This window comes from Dermacentor albipictus, chromosome 1, assembly GCF_038994185.2.
Source record: "Dermacentor albipictus isolate Rhodes 1998 colony chromosome 1, USDA_Dalb.pri_finalv2, whole genome shotgun sequence".
Taxonomy (NCBI): domain Eukaryota; kingdom Metazoa; phylum Arthropoda; class Arachnida; order Ixodida; family Ixodidae; genus Dermacentor; species Dermacentor albipictus.
This window is the reverse complement of record NC_091821.1, coordinates 207,913,553-207,933,677: the sequence shown is the minus strand read 5'-3', so window position 1 is coordinate 207,933,677 and position 20,125 is coordinate 207,913,553. Positions and strand designations below refer to the sequence as shown.

The 20,125-nt window shown below is 43.4% G+C and overlaps 1 protein-coding gene across 11 annotated transcripts in view; it reads right to left on the bottom strand.

The window, feature by feature from the left end:
- The window catches only part of kis (chromodomain helicase DNA binding protein kismet), a 200,046-nt gene that overhangs the window by 70,599 nt on the left and 109,322 nt on the right, over window positions 1-20,125 (bottom strand). For 9 of the 11 annotated variants that reach the window (XM_065438209.2, XM_065438203.2, XM_065438211.2 and 6 more), the window contains 3 exons: window positions 13,129-13,170; window positions 8,349-8,422; window positions 606-814 (listed from right to left, as the gene is read on the bottom strand). In XM_065438209.2, the coding sequence (XP_065294281.1) occupies window positions 606-814; window positions 8,349-8,422; window positions 13,129-13,170 (325 nt within the window). The remainder of the gene's footprint in view (window positions 1-605; window positions 815-8,348; window positions 8,423-13,128; window positions 13,171-20,125) is intronic. The other 2 variants (XM_065438213.2, XM_065438215.2) reach the window with 1 other exon arrangement.

The following is a 20,125-nucleotide window of genomic DNA, read 5'->3' as shown; positions in this document are numbered from 1 at the left end:
AATTAAATACATTTGCAATCAGGTATATGGGAAAGAAATGAATACATAATGCCTCTAAGAGCCCAGCAATGGGTTCCCTGTGAACTTTGATGGCCCACTGGCAACCACACATTTACAGCATATACAAGTGCTTCAAGTTATCTGTGGACTGTCCAACTCGGAATGACCATGTGACCTATAGTGATCCCAGCAGCAAGATAGCTCAGGCAAGTAAGTTTCTCTTTGGCCCACATTTTTAACGCATTTCATATAACTAGAACCAATCTCGCCTACCTCATTAAAGTTAAATTCATGGAAGACAGCTTAACAACAGCTGCTTATCAAATCGACAGAAAAAAAAAAAGATAATGTAAGATACCAGAAGCAGCAGGAGAAAAATTTGAATGCCAGTAAACAGGGTGTCTCATCATTGGTTTCAAGTGGCTATTCCAAGTGCTTTGGCAGTGCTCCTAATCACGTAATGCACCAACCAAGCTTTATTACAAGACTAAACAGTTTAATATGTACGAAGCCAGTTTAACAATTTTAGAGCCCTTTAAAAATGGCAGTCTGCTGTTAGATATTTACGACTCCAATGACAATGTGCTAATAGGTAAGCAACTTACCATCTTCCTCGCCTAGCTTGCGCCCACATACACGCCGGCACATCGCACGAAATGCACGGAAGTACTCGGTCAAAGTGTCATCTCGTTTGCGCTCAAGGCGGCCTACTGTACGAAAGCCATCCCACACAAAGCGCTGCTCCTGGCGCCGATAGTCCACACCGTAACAAGACACTGCTCGATAGAACTCTGCTTCTTCTCGTCTTGACCACCTGAAAAAGATCAACAAAAAGCTTGTTAGAAATGAAATTTAATCTAAAAAGATACACCACAATCGATTAAAAAAAAAGACATTTTTTACAAAATACCAATAGGTACCTGTAGCTCGGATTGCCCAATCATTGCTCAATTAAATCAATTCGATTAAAATTAACAGCACAATCAAATTTCTTCTAAACCACATTTTCTGCACATTCACTTATGTTCTTCCTCCATGTGCCCCTCTTAAAGCTTATGTTCCTTTCACTGTCATGTGCCCAAACAACATTGAAAGTTTCTCATTTCTGGGTGTAAGCTGGATTTATCCGCACCAATGAGGCATCCCGTATAAAAATGGCCAGGCCAGTTTTATTCATTTATTAAATTTATTACCCTAATATGTGCATATATCATAGTATAAAGCTGTTGGTACCATTACGACAAGATTTGATGCACTCTACTGAAGGAAATTAAAAATATTGCAGAACCATACCTGCCAACCTGTGAACTTCAAAATTCTTAAAATCATGAAGCCAGAGGGAGGGGCTTGAGAGCACACCTTCAAAGGGGCCCTGAACCACTTTTCATTGATGAGAAATGCATTTTAAGTTAAAATAGGCTTTATCAGAAATGCTTTGTCGCAAAAAGTACTTGAATGTGTTCAGCAGAAACGGAGTTATTGGCAATCAAACATGCTCTTCGCAGTGCTTTCGGTTATTTTTCAATGCCTTGCACTGTGAAGGCTACGGCGGATCAGGGTGTGCCCACAATGTTCTGCGTTCTAAATGTCACAATGGCGCACATTTCAAATTCCCGATTTTGGTGTCTACGATGCGCTAAACCTAAGCCAAACACAGTTGTCCTCAGCAAGCCGCGGTACACTTAGCCAGTGGACTTGTGGCAGCACTCTGCTGCAACCGTGGTATCTCCGCTACGTAACCGACTGCAGCTACGTATGCAGCTACGTATGCAGCCGCGTATGAGAATCCGCTTTGTTACAAAATAAAGCATCCAAAAGACTGAGGAGCAGGCTTCTGTTGAAAGATTGCGAGCTCCAGACACCACGTACGACAGCAAAACTTGGCTGTGATGTTCACAGCAACGTATGCTACACGCGGACTGTGTTATTCCACCAAGCCCAAGGCGTGGTTCAGGACCCTTTTAAAATCATGCCCTGGGCACACCCTTTTTGAGGGATGTATACACAATTTATTAACTATGATTTAGTTTTAGGTACTGAACGAAAAGTGCAGGAAACTTAAACATCAGAGACTGACAAGCAACAAATTGTTTTATAGATCACAGCGACTTTTTCAGCGAGTTTGCTGTTGTAAACTTTGCCTACCTCTCTGACGTCCTTTCCCCATCGGCAACTTCCAACAGAAGGTACGGAGACAGACAAGTGAAACATTTTTTGCTAACCAAATAAATTTTTTTCATAAAACTTGCACAACATTCGTAATATCGTAAAACGAGGCCAGATTCATAAACTTTATGAAACATTTGTGAGAGTTCGCATGTACAGTAAAACCTGGTTAATTCAACCCTCGCTAATTCAGAAAATCAGATTATTCGTACCCTTTCTCTGATCCTGACAGGTGTATGTGTTATTTAATACAATGAAATTCTCGTTATTTGGATGTATTCGGCCGTACACCGGTTAATTCGGACAACTCTCGGAATGGAAGGTGCGGAGACAGAGAAGTCTTTTTGCTAACCAAACAAATTTTTTTCATAAAACTTGCATTCGTAAAATCGTAAAACGAGGCCAGATTCATAAACGTTATAAAATATTTGTGAGAGTTAGCGGGTACAGTAAAACCTTGCTAATTCGACCCTCGTTAATTCGGAAAATCTGATCATTCAGACTCTTCCTCTAGTCCCAAGAGGTGTATGTGTTATTGATTACAATGAAACTCTCGTTAAATCGGACGCATTTGGCCACCCATTCGTTAATTTGAACTACTCTTGGAGCTTGGCGAGTGCGGAACGCCGCAAATGTGTGATGCCAAAGAGCAAAAACGGCTTTAGGCATCTACCAAAACGACGCGGCAGAGTTCGCATCACCATAGTCATCAGTGGAAATCGTACGTGAATGACCTCAATGCCAGAACGCGTCATTTGCCACAGCGCTTAGCACCGCATATGTCGTGTACCTTCACGACTGCGTAGTTTCCATACATGATCGCTTCAATAGCAGCCGCGGTTTTGTCTGTGGCAGTTGCGGCAAACAGTAGTTTCACTTTGACTCGGTGTGCACGTCAGCCGCATGCCTTCAACACTGCATAGTAGCCATCCATGATTACGTTGATAGGGACTGGTTTCGTCCGCAGCGGTTGCGGCAAACAGCAGTTTCGTTTCCACTCACTGCGAAGCTGTCGAGGGTGAAGAGCACTGTCTACATCACGATGGGCGGTGTGGGGATGCGCGACCCTCGCGCCTCCCCTGATGTTTTTCCCGCATAGCGCGTCTCCTGCGGTCCCGCTTCGCCGCGTGGCCTGCGTGACGTCGGCGCGGTCGATGTGGTTGAGACGCAGTCCGAGAGGTGGCGCGAGCGTCGTGCCGCTGCGCGGTTGCTTGGGTTCGGGAAAGACAAGGCGCTCTCTCTTGGGTTCGAGACAGCGGGCGTGCCGCGCGTGCAGCAGCGCTCTTCCCCGGCGGGTCGCCGAACAGCGCGGACATTCCGCGCGCGCGGCGATCGATGCATCTGCGAGACCACCTCGCGTGGCCGCCTTCGAACACGCCACGATTCGCGTGACTATACACGCGAACGACCAGGCCTTGGGATCCAGCATGGAGCGAACATATTCGCTCGCGAGGACGCGGTGAGTTGGACTTCTAGATTTGTCGCGCGCCCATCGGCATGTTTTGTGTATAGCAACTCGGCTAGCAGGCATTGATGTATAAAAGGTGCAATAAATGCCCTTGTGATTGTTTGCACTACTGTGTTGTCGTTCCTTTGTCCCAGGAGTACGGTGTGAGAATCTCCCACATCAGACCCCACATCTGGCGCCCAACGTGGGGCTCTTGGGGCATCGGACGATAGTCTTAACAGTTTGCTTCGTTCGAGACCTTTGTTTGAACCGAAGCGTAGGCCTAGCGTGAATTTTGATCGCTAGCGTCAGCGGCGTGCTTTCTTGAGCGAGGTGACGGTGGCTGTAGTGTGTTTGAACATGTCAACATGCTAAGCCTTTTCGCAAGTGTTTTTTTTTTAATGGCATTCGTTGGTACGAGAGCCACGTGGTCTGCATACTGGGAGAGCGAGGCTGAGCGCCCGCGGAGCAGTGGCAAGCCTGAAGCGAGTGAGTACGGAAGTCAAGTGGGTGGTCCGAATTTCCTATGTAAATAGCTTCTTCTATCTCTTTGACTCGGATGAAGTCGCGGCTCTGGGAGCCGGGTGGCCGCGGGCCACGGGTGCCAGTACGGGCTGACTGGTATTGCGGCCTGGCACCGGGCGCTCCGACACCGTCTGGGACGGTGGGCGCCGTCAACTCGGATGCTGTGTGCACCGAGCGGAGTAGGACCACCTCACAGAGCTGACGTCTCCTCGCGGCTGCCCGTTTTGCGCCCGTTTTGGGTGCTGTTTTTGGATGCCGGTTGTTGTCAGGGTAGCGACGCTTTAGGCCTAAGGCTTTACGAAGCTGCCTGTCGCACGTGGAGGGACACAACCTGGTGGACCGTGGCGTTGAGGTGTTGCAATTTGCTTCCCTCATTCTATTTAGCCTCGCACGAATTGAAATTACTCGTTCGACTCAAGGAAGCGAGCTTCGTTCACGTGAACTTAGCATCTGAGTAGCTGCCTGATCTTTTGCTAGCCGAGTTGAGCATCGTACCACGTGGGCGATGCGCATGCAGAATTCCTCTCCCTTGCACTACTGTAGTGTTTGCCGAGTGTGTTGAATTTACGCAGCGTGATTGGTGTCACCCCTGGTTTGCTGTCACCTGCACATCGTCTGCGCTGCTGCCCCGGACTACGACCGAGCCACCCCGGGCGATGGTGATGCTGTGGCCAGTTCGGCGCGGCGACTTCGGCGGCCTCCTGTATCCAGCTCACAACCCTCAGCGGCGGACAAAGGAGCCGGCGGTCACCGACAGCTACTGCGGCTCTTGCCAGCAGGGCGCGAGCGACGCTTGCTCGTACCGACTACTGCGTCGTCGTCTCCGGAGTCCTGGCCTGGAATCGTGCCGTCGAGTCTACAAAGCTGCTGCTGTGACTGGCGGACGCCAGCGGTGTACCCAAGGACAGTCGGCTCGCATGTTATGGACAGCGTGTGGACATTTCCTGAGCGCGGCCACCGTTGCATGTACTATCTTGTTCGCGAAGCACAAGATAGTGCTTAGACCGTGATGGTGATGTTAGATAGTGATGTTAGACCGTGTCACATGTTTCGCCGGTATAAGAAGTGATTTAAGGTTGGAGGGATGTGGGGATGCGCGACCCTCGCGCCTCCCCTGATGTTTTTCCCGCATAGCGCTTCTCCTGCGGTCCCGCTTCGCCGCGTGGCCTGCGTGACGTCGGCGCAGTCGATGTGGTTGAGGCGCAGTCCGAGAGGTGGCGCGAGCGTCACGCCGCTGCGCGGTTGCTTGGGTTCGGGAAAGACAAGGCGCTCTCTCTTGGGTTCGAGACAGCGGGCGTGCCGCGCGTGCAGCAGCGCTCTTCCCCGGCGGGTCGCCGAACAGCGCGGACATTCCGCGCGCGCGGCGACCGATGCATCTGCGAGACCGCCTCGCGTGGCCGCCTTCGAACACGCCCCGATTCGCGTGACTATACACGCGAACGGCCAGGCGTTGGGATCCAGCATGGAGCGAACATATTCGCTCGCGAGGACGCGGTGAGTTGGACTTCTAGATTTGTCGCGCGCCCATCGGCATGTTTTGTGTATAGCAACTCGGCTAGCAGGCATTTGATGTATGAAAGGTGCAATAAAATGCCCTTGTGATTGTTTGCACTACTGTGTTGTCGTTCCTTTGTCCCAGGAGTACGGTGTGAGAATCTCCCACATCAGACCCCACAGCGGCAACCTGGCGACACTGGCGAAAAAATAATCGGGATGCACACGCAGTAGTGAAAAGTGTCTCAGATGAAGACGCATGCCGCGGCCGCACTGTAAAGGAAGTCGCGAGGCCTTCACTACTGCGAGTGCTAATCCGACATGAGATGAGATTTGCAGCTTCTGCACTGCTTTTGTGCAAAATAGAAACAAGATTTGCCGATTCATTCAGTAAATAAAAGCACGTTGACATAGTATGCATTTGTTTATTGTTTTCTTGATAAGCTCGATAATTCGACATTCGGTTAATTCGGACATTTCTTTTTCTGCGTTCTAAGTTAACAAGTTCCTGAATCTGAGTTAACAAGGTTTTACTGTATTCAGAACAACATCACGCAGCCCTAAAAGGTGCGCAACAATGCTAGTGTTGCAGTGAAGACATCCAAAGGTTTCTTTACTTCTAACGTGAACAATACCTTCTACATGCCATGGAGCACGTGTGAGACTTGTTTGAATTACAACCACAGAATTTGCTCTTCCGATTGTGCACCATTGCAAGGAAGGTCTCCACTAATAACGAAAGTATGTTTCAGTGGTTGAGTATGCATATTACAAGATATTTCTAAAGTGGCATCATCAAAAACCGTGCTAGACAATACGAGGCCAGGGAGGCTTCTGTTTGGCCCGATCTTCTCCTTGAGCTCCTCGACAATCTGGTATGAGGAACTCAAGCACAAGCAGCACATACAAGATTGCACAAAAGCAGTATATTGGAATTTTTGCCACAGAGAAATGCAACAAAGGCACGAAAATAGCGAATAAAAGACCAATTAAATTAGCTATATCCACGCCTATGGTTGCCCCGTTGACTTCCAAGATTATGATGAAGATAGCACGTTTCTTAAGATTCAATTTCAGTTTTACTAGCAAAGCAGTGTCAACAAAACAAAACAAAAAAAAACAAGACTTTCATTAACATGCTTCTTCTTGCACAAGCTCTGTGCGAAACTCCCCTAAAATGCTCGTTTGGACGCACTGGCATGAATGATTGCTTAGGGTGCATTTGGTGCAGCCGTTCCAATCCTATATGAAGTACTATGACCCGAAAGCTCCCAGACTGGCGTCATTGTGTGTGAAATAAGAAAAGTATGCACTTAGTGCTGTTATATATAGCTGCATGTATATCACACAAGTGGATGTATCAAGTGGCAGGGTGATAGAAGAGTTCATTCGTCGGCAGCATGCACTAGAGTGACTTAAGTGATAAAGTGTGAGAAACCATCTGCGTTTTGAAAAGTGTACGAAAGACCTAAGCAGCAGGTTTGCGTGAAATTCAGCAAATGTGCCATAGAAACTTTCGAATGCCTTGTTAGGCATAGCGTGATGCTGCTATGGGATGCAGTTAGTGTTTTGAGAGGCATTCTTGCCTCAAGTGGGGTCAAACATCAGTGGAACATGGCGAGCGTTCGGGACAGCCACGAACCAGCACAACACCGGAAAATGTTGCGAAAATTCCACTAATTCAAGAGGTTTGTCACCGAACCATCCATGAACTGCGTGAAATGGTAGGAATCGGTTACGCGCAGTGACAAGTATTCTCACTGGAAACCTGCAAAAGCACTGCACTTCCGCGAAATTCGTTCCCCAATCTTGACTGCTGACCAGAAGCAACGGCACATTGACGTATGCATGGAGCTTCGTGCCACTGCACATGCCGACGCAACCTTTATCAAGTCATCACTGCTCATGAATTGTGGGTTTATGGGTGCTACCTCAAAACGAAGCAGCAATCTAACCATGGAAGAGCCAGCCTTCATCGAGACCAAAAAAAGCAAGACAAGTGACAAGTGCTACCAAAACTATACTTATCCTTTTATTCCATGCAAAAGAAGTAGTCCACAAGGAATTTGTTCTCAAAGGGAAGACTTAATTCAGATTCCCATTGTGTCATTCTGTGGCGCCTGCAAAAGGACATCTGCCAGAAATGACCTGAACTTGACGTGCCCATTCACACCTCTCTCACGTCCACTGAATTTTTCGCAAAGCACACCATAGCAATTGTACCAACGCTCCCCCTATGTCCCTACTTACCTGACCTGGCCCTCTGCAGCTTTACCGTTTTCAAAACTGAAGATGATGCTCAAAGAGCATTGATTTGAGACCCTGGACATCATTCACAAAAGGAGTGCAGAAGGTCCTCAACAGCTTCATGGAAAATGACTTCAAGAAAGTGTTTCAAGACTGGCAAACGCACTGAGAAAGATGCATTCAGTCGCACAGGGGCTACTTCAAAGAAAACTAAGCGTAAACCGATATACGGTAACAATAAACCGTCCTTTACACCCAGTCCGGGAACTTTCGGATAGCACCCCGCAATTGATAAATATAAATATTTTTTTTTTAATGAAGGAGCCAAATTCACAAAAATACAAAATACAAAAAAAAAATTCTGAGCATTTTTCGTGAAAGATAGCCAAAGCCTAAAAAACATTTTAAAAAAACAATTGCATGGCATCCATCAACAAATGAAAATTGTTGACACTTTCAACATCCTCACCTCTGCTGAGTTTCAAGTCTACGTATTTCCCTCTCACGAATGGCAGCTTCAAACTTCTCTCTTCTTTCCATTCGCTGCAAGACAGAAAGAAAAAGTTTAAATTCAGCATCCAAGGCATCATTACACACACAAGCAAGCTAATGCACAACACCCAGAAGCAAACTGCAAGCTGGAAAGAAAGCATACGGCACAAGGAGGCTAAAGATGCTACAAAGTGAAGCTATGTACACAGATGAAACTGTGAAGGTAATGTCAAAACAATGCCAGTGTAGGCCAAAGAAAGACCAGTTCCTAGAAAAGACTAGTGAACGAACAGTGTACTGTTGGTGTATGCAGCAGAAATCAATGCTTAGTTACCTACACAGCATTAAAAAGTGGTTGATAAATCAGTTAACCAAACCGGTGACAAATTCTAGAATTTACAAACAGGAAGCTAGCCTGTTGAACTCTAGAAGATATCCTACTCTGAGAAAATGCAAAAGCAGCATCTCCAATGCTGATTTCAGCATCTCTGCAGTTAAGCACATTTTTTTTTAAGCTTTCCTGGCATTCATGATATCAATTTAAGGAGGTAAAAAAATATGTAAGGATACAAGCGAACATACAACTATAAAAAACTAGTACAGGGCATGTCAATGCCCTTGCACGCCTCTAAGCAAGAAAATATTCCTTTCTTTCTTAATATCCCCACTATACCATAACCTTTTAAACCAGTGCAAGTCTGATGCTTAAGCTACAATATTTACAACCATTCTAAGCTTTTAAAAAAATAATAAAAAATGTGTGTGTTCATTCAAAAGTTAAAAGCAATTTACATACACATTTCTTTTTACTAATCTAGCAGCAAAAAGACATATATGTAGACTACACAGCATGCCACTACCGCATGCTCTCAACACAGTTGTGCCCACTTATGATGAAAACTGCATTATGAAATTCATTTCCAGAAAATAGTTATGTGAAAACACTAAAACAGACAGTTGAACATTTAGATGCAAAGCTGTAGATACATTTGGGTGGGGTGGAGACAATAACTACCAGCTTCAGGAGCCTCAAACTTTCATGAAGGTGAAATTGGAAATTACAATAAGAATGGATGCAATATTGTAGCTATAGTCACGGACTTTTCTTGACTATGAAGCGAAAGCTACGGGGGCGGAGCTTCTGCACATGACTGTATTCGTACTGTATTCGTACGCAATGTAGTCTGGGTGTGCTCGGTACGAGTTTCGGTTTCGACAACCTCGCACCTCTCTACTTTAGTGAAGGCACATACAATTAACTCGGCGTGCATCAGTGTTTATTCACATCCGCTTTGTACCAAGTTCTGAACAGCGAGCATCGCAGCCTGCGTCAAGAGCTCTGAAGCAGCCGTATGGCATCGGTTAGGACTTGGACGAGCAATCGACACTGGCGTCGGTAGAGCCAGTGCAGCAGTCAGCTCGCCCGCTCACTCGTTTGCACATTCCAAAGTTTGGGATTTCCAGATGGGTTCGCTTGGTTTCTACGCAGACGCTGCAAACACTTTTTTTGTGTGTGTGTGCGCTTAAGTTTTTTGTTTCTAACATTGGTCAACAGCCTCCCAGGGGAGTTGATTGGCAGGACAGAAAGCGACAGTGCAAAACGTGCTTCAGTTTCAGGTGTGCGAAAACTCGAAAGAGCAAACTAAAAATGCAATAAAATACTAATAGCTGACTGGTGAATGTGACATATCATTTCAAATGTGGTACTGTAAAAAACAAAAATAATATTGTTTTCTATTTCCCACGTAAGAAAACGTGAACAAAACTGCGGGACTACTTCCAGCAGCGGTGAAAGAGGCGTGCTTAGCTTCCGTAGCCTTCGCTTCATAGCCAAGAAAAGTTGTCCACGAGTATAGTCTCACTTCAAGCTGACAAGGTTGGTACGTCAAATTAGTATTACATGTCTGTGAAAACACTATCCATGCGATCCAAAATTTTCCAATCTTAGTGTCACCCTAACATACTTCCAGCAGAGCTATACAAGCATGCCATAAGTCAGATTATGACTTCGCTAATTCTACCACTACTTTAATGCACACTTATGTCTAGCTTCTCAGCTGCCACCAAGTCACACGAACAGTTCCAGTTGGGCACCTCACAGGTATACAAAATCCATGCCATAGATTAGGTATAGGGAGATAATCATGACTTTACATTACCAAAGTTTGCAAATATTTGGATCAACAAAATTTAGAAAAGTGGCAGAACTGAATACTTAAACCTACCAATCAATTCAATCCTTTAACACTGCTCAAAATGCATTCTATATTATCAAAAGGCAACTCCTGCAATTTTTTTGGTCAGGGAAGTGGTTTAAATTTCTCTGCACCTCCTTTCCCACAAAAGATAGCTCAATTTGCATACACAAATAATTTTGAATAGTAAGTAAAAATACACAATGAAAACCGAAACTGGACCTGGCAGCACAAAGAGCTCCTGCTTCTGATGTCAAATACAATCAATTCTAAGCATTACTGCATCACCCTGCTCTTTTTGGGCTAAAGATACATATAAAAAATGAAAATATCGCAAACAGAAGGTTACGTCTCTGCTGAAAGCTTTATGCCAAAAGAGAATGTGAAAACAGTTGCATGTGGAAATGTCTTGGACATTACCACTACTACTGCCATGCTCATGCCGACATCACGTACGACGAAGCGTAGCGCGGCAATTATAATTCGGCTCTTGAAGGGCACAAATCAGCAGTGCACATGCCAATGGTTAAAATTAATTTACAAAATAACCCCGCTACTCTCAGTTGCACTGTGCTCATGGCCAATGCACTCTGTAGAACATACATTGCCAACTTTGTCGGAATTTGATGCATAAAAAAATTGCCAGAGTTGCCAAGTGACATTTTGTAGAAACTGCATAGATAAAGCTCCTCTAAATCTCTATTTTTAGGTGGCACAAGACCCATGCTTCCACGTTTTACAACCGCAACGCCCTATATACCATGTGTCCCACTTAACTCGTGCTAAAATTTTAATATATGCAAGTGCCAAGTAGCTAGACAGAATAAAGGTAATATTTTTTTCCCATCGCTTTGAGCAAGTGAGACTGCTTTTGAATTTCACCTAATTACATAACTAGTTATTAATTCAACATCTCATATAATAGTCCGAGGAAATTGTAGACTATCCTGAAAAATTCCTGATGCAGCTTACTGTAGCAGATTATGTGCTACACAAACATTTTGCTCCAAAACTGAAAAGAAAGCCCACGAAACATGAAAAAATGCCACAGAATAGTGCAATTAGGTGAAATACAAAAAAATGTTTTCCCTTGCTTCAAGCGACGGCAAACACCAGCACTTTGGTTCTGTCCAGCTACTGCTACTTTCGTCCAGCATAATATTGAACTTCGGCACAACTTTTGTGGGACACATGGTATACTAGCTAACATGCACCAAATTAGAACAAATAAAAAAAAATATGAAGCCTTTTATCTATATGTAGCCCTTTATATGCATGCATGTGAAGAAGCCTCCAATATATTTTTGTACCCTTATTAACTAATTTGTAATTATTAAATAATTATATTGAAGCAATTATATTTACAGAAAATATCCCAATGCTAGGTCTTCAAGCACATTCAAAAACATGAGTTTCAGTAGCTTTACAGGCTTTCCTTTAAGCAAGGCAAAAATAGCCACACCAAAGATAGAACGTTGCAAACAACTGAAACATGTTTTTGAATATGTTTTAGTTTAATACCTAGTATTACAAAGTTATTACAAACTACACAATTACAGAAAAACAAGAATCCCACAAACTTCTCAAGGTGACTAAAATGTACACTTGGATTTCATTCCCCATCAAAATAATCCTCGGTGCCCGATAACTGGGGCTCACTTTCTCTCTCTGTGCATTTGTGCACAGGAGTCCTGAGCATCACATAGCATAGTTAGTGGTCATAAACATTATGCCTAAAATGATGTGCCACCATTGGAAAGAGTAGGATGGCTTCGCAATTTTTTCTAAGTGCCCTTTTGGTTCAGAAGTGATTTATATGATAGGCGATGCCCAATAGAGGGCCTGTTTGCCGCGGCTGAAACATGATTTAAAACCAAAACAAAAAAGTCTAGATGAAGTATGCCTAATTTCTACTAAATCAAAGAAAAACTCATGCTACCAGATGAGAAACTATGCCACTGTTTCAAACGACACCCCGACTACTCAATAGAAAACAATATGGGAACATTTGCTATTATCTTTCCATAAGGTAGCAGTGAAGCTACCTGAATTCTACATTAAGTATTATTTTTTTTTCTGACACTAAAAGGGATCATTTAAAACAAAGAGATGAGGACTGACATCTCAGAACACAAAGCTTTTTCTACCTGCTATAAGTATGTAGTACTCAGTAATTTTACTGGGTCAATGCCAATTAACACTGTACGACTCTCTTTGCAGTAGCCCTAACACTCTGCATTGTCAGCAGTCAATGGTGAATCTGTATTAACAGCTCAACATAATAGCAAACTCTTCACTGCTGATAAAATCATCTATAAGCAGGCATAACTGTAGCTACAAGTGTCCAAATTTTGCATGTCCTCACATAACAATTTGGGTGTATGATACAAAAATCACTGTTTACAGAAGAAACTACTTTCACTTAAGCTATCTACCAGTACATTATATGCACAGAAAGCAAGAAAAAAAATGTTTTGGGAAAAGCTCAAGCACAAATATTAAAGACAGCATCAAAGTAGAGCTGCAGAAAGAGAGGTATGGCAGTATAGATAAAATGCATACATTTACAAAGTTAAAACCCTCCACCTGAATAGCCGTTAAAATCTGCAACAAAAAGAAAGTTCATGTCATTAACCTTGAGACAACGAAAGCAAACAAAAAATAAAATGACATAGAAGAAATTTGTACATTTAGGATATGATAGCCTTCTACAATTTGCACACAATGCAGTTTCCGTAAAACAACACTAGGACTAAAGGTCTTTCGTGGCCACACAAGTACTTTCTTTCTTGGGGGATTTTGCATAACACTATCACGGAAATGAAGCTACCCAACGGGACTCGATTATCAACCATAATATATGTAAGAAAATCTTTGACAAAAGTTTACTCCATTGTGTATACTGCAAAGAAGAAAAAAATGAGGGGGAGAGAAAAAGACGTCTATGTGACCACGAAGGATCCTCACATATGGTTTCTTCCATAAAGGTAGTACCGGCCATCACTAGTAGCACGTGAACCTAACTTGAATTTGTCCAATCGTGACATATGCAGTGCTAATATAATAAATAAACCAAGAAAAATAAGGATGAAATCGCCAGTAAATAATCATGCCTATGTATACTAAATGCTTTTTTTTTCTTCACTGCATTATGTGAAACAACCATAACAAAATTTTTCTAAAAGAACAGAGATTACTAAAAATGTTCCTATATCATTAACAATGCTTGATAAAGAGCTAATCTGACAAATTACAACATTACTGCATGACAGCAACCTGCAAAGGCTATAAAATTTATGTGAAGAACTTAATTACAGTTATGCTTTACCAATGCAAAAGAGCATACAACCTCATTACAGAGAGAACAAAAATACCATATTTTTGCATTTGTTACTTCCAATAAAAGATCTAGAATCTGGAAGTTAAATTGCCATGTGGAGGTAATAAACAAATTTTCTTGCCAGTGCAATTATAGAGCAGCATTCATGGCTGATGAGGAAAACTATTTTATACTGTTATTGTCTTCGTGATTCGTTCAAGCACAAGAGGCAAACCATACCCAAGCAGGAAATATTTCCATAAAGTACAGCTGCAATGACTGCTCTTAGTTTCAAGAAGCAATCAAAACTTCGAAGCAAATGATGTTAAAGCTTTTAACAAATTGTGTTATTAGAGTAGTGGTGATTCAAAGCTCCCAAGTGTTCCATCAAAACAAGTGCTTCTTCAGGCTGGCTGGTTCATGAATGAAACAACAAAATTGGTGCAAAGCATGGCATGAAAAATAAATGCTCAAGTGTGGCATCAGCTCAGTCTGTCGTTACTTCCTCCTTGCCTTGTGTTTTGCAATGCTTTTCTCATTCCATGTTTTGAGAACACATTTCTAAACTATTTCATTACCTTTTATTCTTTTTTTTTCTCTTTCTTTCTTTTTTAAGTGGGACATAATATTGGAAAGTGTGTGACGTCAAAGGCTGCTTATGCACACAAAAATATGGTATCTTGCCCAAGCAAATCTGATTTACAACACACCTCCAGCTAAGCTCTAAAGCATTTTATAAAATGGTGCAGCAAAGTCTACCATAGTGCAAGTGCCCAATTTCAGAGTACAGCTAGTGCACATCCTTGTGTGTAAGAAGGCGGGTTTAAAAATTAATGAGCCAAAATATCATATCAATGAAACATTACAAAGATATTGTGACATTACACACCACACTTTTCAAGCCATCTCTTAGGTGGACCAAGAGATGAAAAATGTGGAGTGCTCTAAGAACCCTGACTACCTGCATATTGTCAATGTGCACTACGATTTCAGTATCCAAGTGTTCTTGCACTCTGTGAGAATGTGGCCGTCCTGGCCAGCAAGAAAACCTGGGGACTTGCAAGTAGCATACTGTCTCACAGTTAAACACACAGGTTGACAGAAACAGCAGTAATGGCAATGCATTTCTGTGAATGAAAAGTGCAGGAACATCATGTACAGCGAACTTTCTAATCAAAGTATTTAAGACGAGTACGCTCATCAGCTTAACATTTAAGAGGCTTTGCTTTCTTCCCAGTCGATCTTTGTTGACAAGAACAGGTTCCTTCACGAAACTCTACTTCAAAAAAGTTTACAAGGTGCACTACTGGGAAAGAACTGCGCATCTTTTTCTACTAGCATGTACGAACAACTATTGTCATAAAGTGTGCCTGTCTGTACAGCGAGCAACAGCTATACATCCAAGCAGTCTTTAAAGGGCCCCTCACCAGGCCACATAGCAAATTTTACTTACACAATAGAAGTTACTCTGTGCCCTCCAGGAAACATTCTGCCGCTATTTTTCAAGTTGTTCATTAATAACCGAAATAAAAATATTTCATTGCTGCGAATCCATGATTTCAGGAGGCGAGCATCCATGATTTCAGGAGGCGAGCGCCCCTGCCAAGAGAGACACCCTCTCCACTTGCCCAGTCTAGCCTCCGCAATAGGAATTCCTTCCCTGCGTTCTCCCCTACCGGAGCTCAAGGATTGTGTGATGCATAGGTCATAGGCCCCGCCTTCATTTTTTATTTCCCACTCGTTTTTTTTTTTTGTTGTGCGGCGCACTTCCGTTGACGGCCTCACACGTGAGCTGTTGTGTTTGTCTCATTTCGAGCAGAGCACGATTTTGCACACTGTGCACAAGTACATTTAACTGGCGGTATAAGTCAGTGCTACATGAACACTGAGGCGCACACAAGCGGATCACAGAGCATAGTCACACGCTGGAAACGGTAGAAAATGATATAGTTTCATTGTCTGTGCACGTGACTGCTCGACGTGGGAACAAGCAGACAGAACATACATCTCTCTTGGTGCGGTGCGAAGTAAAACAAAAACATGCAGATATTCAAATCAAATCCAATCAAATCATATTATTCCTTAGAAATAAAATATTCTGGAGAAGTTCATTGGCTAAAAGCTGTTAAGGACAACTTGACTAGGACCATGAATCCTTGACAAGGCAGTTGGGACTACAACAAGAATAACTAAAAAGTATAATACTAATATCGTTAAAAGAGTAATGAAATGTTTTTTTTTACCATTTCCTCATACGAATACATCAAAAAAATGAATGAAAGACTTGCTTATGTCAGACCATCATATACAATTATGTCTTCAGGAAAAAAAAATGCATAGACAGCTGGAAATACATAGTAAAAGGTGAGATAAAACCATACAAGTACCATGATTGAAAGGAACGAAATATCAAAGAAATAATGTACTTCTACAATGTACAGTAAAACCTCATTAATTCGAACTCTGTTTATTCCAAATCTCACGTAATTCCAAGGCTTTCGGCGGTCCCAAGTTTCCATGCAAATTTTGCTGGATAATTTGAACAGCCAGCGTGCACATATCTGGATAATACATCAGTTTAAACCAAGGCCTCTGTGATCCGCAACAACAACAAAAAAATTGTGTGCCAGTCATTGAGGCTAGTATAGTTGCCGGAGTGGCAGCCAGGCGGCACTTTAAATTACTTTCTGTTTCCGGTGAACGTTGTGCGCAGTTTGTGGAGTGTAGCGGCGGTAACAGTGAATTGCTGCGCACTGTAAGCAGACTGAAGGACGCAGCCTACGGTGCGGCTAACTACCGCGCCAAGCAGTCACGCAACCACGACTACCGTATTTACACAATTGTGTGTCGACCACTTATTTTAAATTCGAAAATCTGAAGTGGGGGGTCAACTTACAATCGAAACCAAAACATGGCACCACCAAAAAAGCGAGACCAACGGGAGCTACAACGTAGTTAGAATTTTGTTTGCTCTATGGCCCTACCCATAGCTTTTCGCTATCCCGCATGTTTGTTCGCTTTTCGGAAGGGTTTTTCAACATTGCTGAGAGTTTTGCAGTGCACACAACACTCGTGAGGGGGTGTCAATGGTTGATGGAAGCGCAGCAGTTCCTTTTGCGGCGGCACCCCCAGAACGGCGGCGCTTGCAGGGAGTATCAATAGTTCATGGAAGAGTAGACGCCGCTCACGTGTTTCTGTTTCCCTGTGGTTCTTAGCCTGATGCGTTCCACTTGACTGCCGGCTACGTGCTACTTCTATGCTTCCTCAGTCGTCATGAGCGCTCCAGGCCCACTAATCATTCCGCACTCGCTCACAGCAGCGTTCAAGAGGGCTGCCATCTTTTACACCGAAGAAACAAATCACTGCACAGGGGGCCACAAGTTTGATGTTTCTGAACGGGTGGTGCGAGAGTGGCGACTGCAGCTAAGCGAAATTTTCACCTGTGACGGCAAGTGAGGAATTTCCCATGTGCCGAAGTCTGGACACTTTCCGGAGCTGTAGGCTAAGCTTGCGGCATACGTCGCTGAAATGCGCAATCGGTCCCTGCCAGTGAAGTGCGACATGGTCATGAAACAAGCCCGGATCTTCGACTTTTAAGGACCTGCTCCGCTGTGAGTACGAGTTGCGGGCGGCAGAAGACCGCGAAATTAATGCCAACCGGACCTGTCAAAAGAGCCTCCCTGACGGCTGCGCGTGGCTGGGTGCATTCGGCGTGGGCTGCTGTTGCACAATATGTCGCGGTGCGGTCGGTCACAAAATCTGAAATTTCGCGGGACGACGACGCACTTTGGGACCGTAGCAACGATGATGGTGGCAGCACTAGTGAAGATGAGTAGTCCAGTGACCATGTCAGCTACAAATAAATTTTCGTTAACGGATGCGCCCTCAAGTATGCTCTCCCCCTTTTTTTTTTTTTCCTGTCACACGATCTGGGGGGGGGGGGGGTCGACTTACATTCGAGTCGATGTACAATAGTGTAAATACGGTACTTCAAGTGACTGTTTTTCATGCGAAATAAAGGTGCAGTGATGATACAGCCACATTTCGTACGTTTATTTCTCATTTTTCATTTATTTTTAATAATTCGAAAACCCGGTTAATTTGCTGATTTTTTGCAGTCCGACGGACTTCGAATTAACGAGGTTCTACTGTAGATTTTCTTGCTGTGTTTTGTGTTATATAAAGTATAATAAAGTCACAAAGGTAAAAGCAGAAAAAAGATAGATAAATTTTTCAACGTCTCATAACAGCAAAATCATTTCATATTTACAAAAAAGAACCGCAGTTCTTTCAGCAAGAAGTTCCTTACGTGGCTGCATTTATTGAGAACCACTAGCAAATTGTATAGCAGGGTTTGGAATTTGTAATTACTGCGAAAACTTTGAACAAGCCAGATATTAGTGCTTCTCGTTCGTGAGGTAACATCTCTGGAAGTTAGACGTGCAGTATGTTTAATAAATTGTTTAAAAGAATCATGACAGAAGTAGCAGGATCACAGAACACAAAAGACGACACCAAACTGGATAAATTTATGTAAGACAAAAAGAGGGCGTGGTATATTTGTAGTTTCACCTTCGTGTGGAAGATATATCGACGAGCTAGCGCATCAACTATACTAGAGACTTTTTTTATAAATATTAAGGATGTGTTGGTTCCAGCTGAGGTCTGAAGAAAATTTAACACCTAAAATTTTATGCTCATCGACGAAAACAATATCTTCACCAAATAGACTAAAGATTGTGTTGATCGGAATTTCTTTTCGGTTTGTGTGTTTCACTATTTCCCTAAACGTTAATTCGTTTAGTGAAGCAACAGATTACGCAAGTAAAAGATGTTGCCTTGAATAATTCTCGAAATCACGCGCCACTACAAACAAAGTCACAGCACTGCCGTGTACATAGGTGCACTTGTGTGAAATACGTTGAGCACAGTGACTGCGAGGGGAAGAGTAAATTGCATTGAGTTTGCAATTTCAGCTCTTTCCGCAGCACACAGTGATGTAATACTTAGCAGACACGATTGTTAACGCACACTGTATGCACGGCGCTTGTCAGCTCAAAGTGGCTAGACCTGGTGAGGGGCCCTTTAATTAAAGACAGACTGCAATAAAGTTCAACAGGCTAAACTAGTCATCGATGAGCAGTACATACTACTGAAACCTCCTACATAATACTCGCTTTGGGGACCTCTAGAGGTATTTTGCTTAAATAAATAAAACAAATAATACAAAAACAATGTTGGCATAACTTCAGGGATGGCGACTTAGTCCTTTTCTTATTAGCAGCCTTTTATCGCAAGTTCTAGCTCACTGCCTCTGAAATGTTCAGCACATGACTGGCACAACATGGCCTCAGAGGTGCATGCTCCGGAGCTGCACTGTTCCTTTTGCTCAATTTTCTTTCTTTATTTTATAATCTTTCCATCAGAAATGTCTATTTTTGAAAGCTTTTCACGATGCATTACCTTGCATTTCAAATGTAACATTTTTAGGTGGAGGCTGCTGTATTGGCGGCGAGGAGTTACGGAGTCGCCATCTATCGGAAGCGCCTCGCTGGCGTAGTATGAGGGATCACGTGGCCCGCTCTTCACAGGTTTTGCTGTCAGCGCTCACTGAAAACACCACGCGCGAGCTCTCCCGGACATTTCTGTAAGTACTTTTGAAACGAGAGAAGTTTTTACTGCCCAAATAATAATCTTGGGCAAACTGAAAGCACAGAATCGTTTACAGACGCGATCTCTTTACCGAATACGTACAGTGAACGCCACTGCGCGCGGTCGCCGCGATGGAGTCTCCCGAACCGGCTTCTTGCGTGAAAGGTAGGTAAACGCTGAGAGCAAACTATGCGAAATATGTTCTTATAGTGTTTGTATAACTAAATGGAGCGTAATAGAACGAAGCCTCAATGCAGCGATCGTTCAGATTCGCAGCGACTGACTGCGCGTCTGCATGCTTGTCCGCGCACTGTTTCGCTTTCTCCACGTGCGCGATTTCGCACCATGCCATGAGCTTTAGGCCGCAGAATATGAGCATTTGACAGTGTACAAGCAACCATTGCTGCGTGTGCGCTATCAGAGCTGTTCAAAAATAATATCATTGTAGAGACTTCGACGCCTACAGGGACTGTGATGGGCCGTCGCGACGATTCAATATTTTTTTCTTCTAAATTCGTTGAACTTTCAATATTATTTCTCGAGTTGCGTCTCACTGTATGTTTATCGGTGTTCTCAGCGTGCAATTTC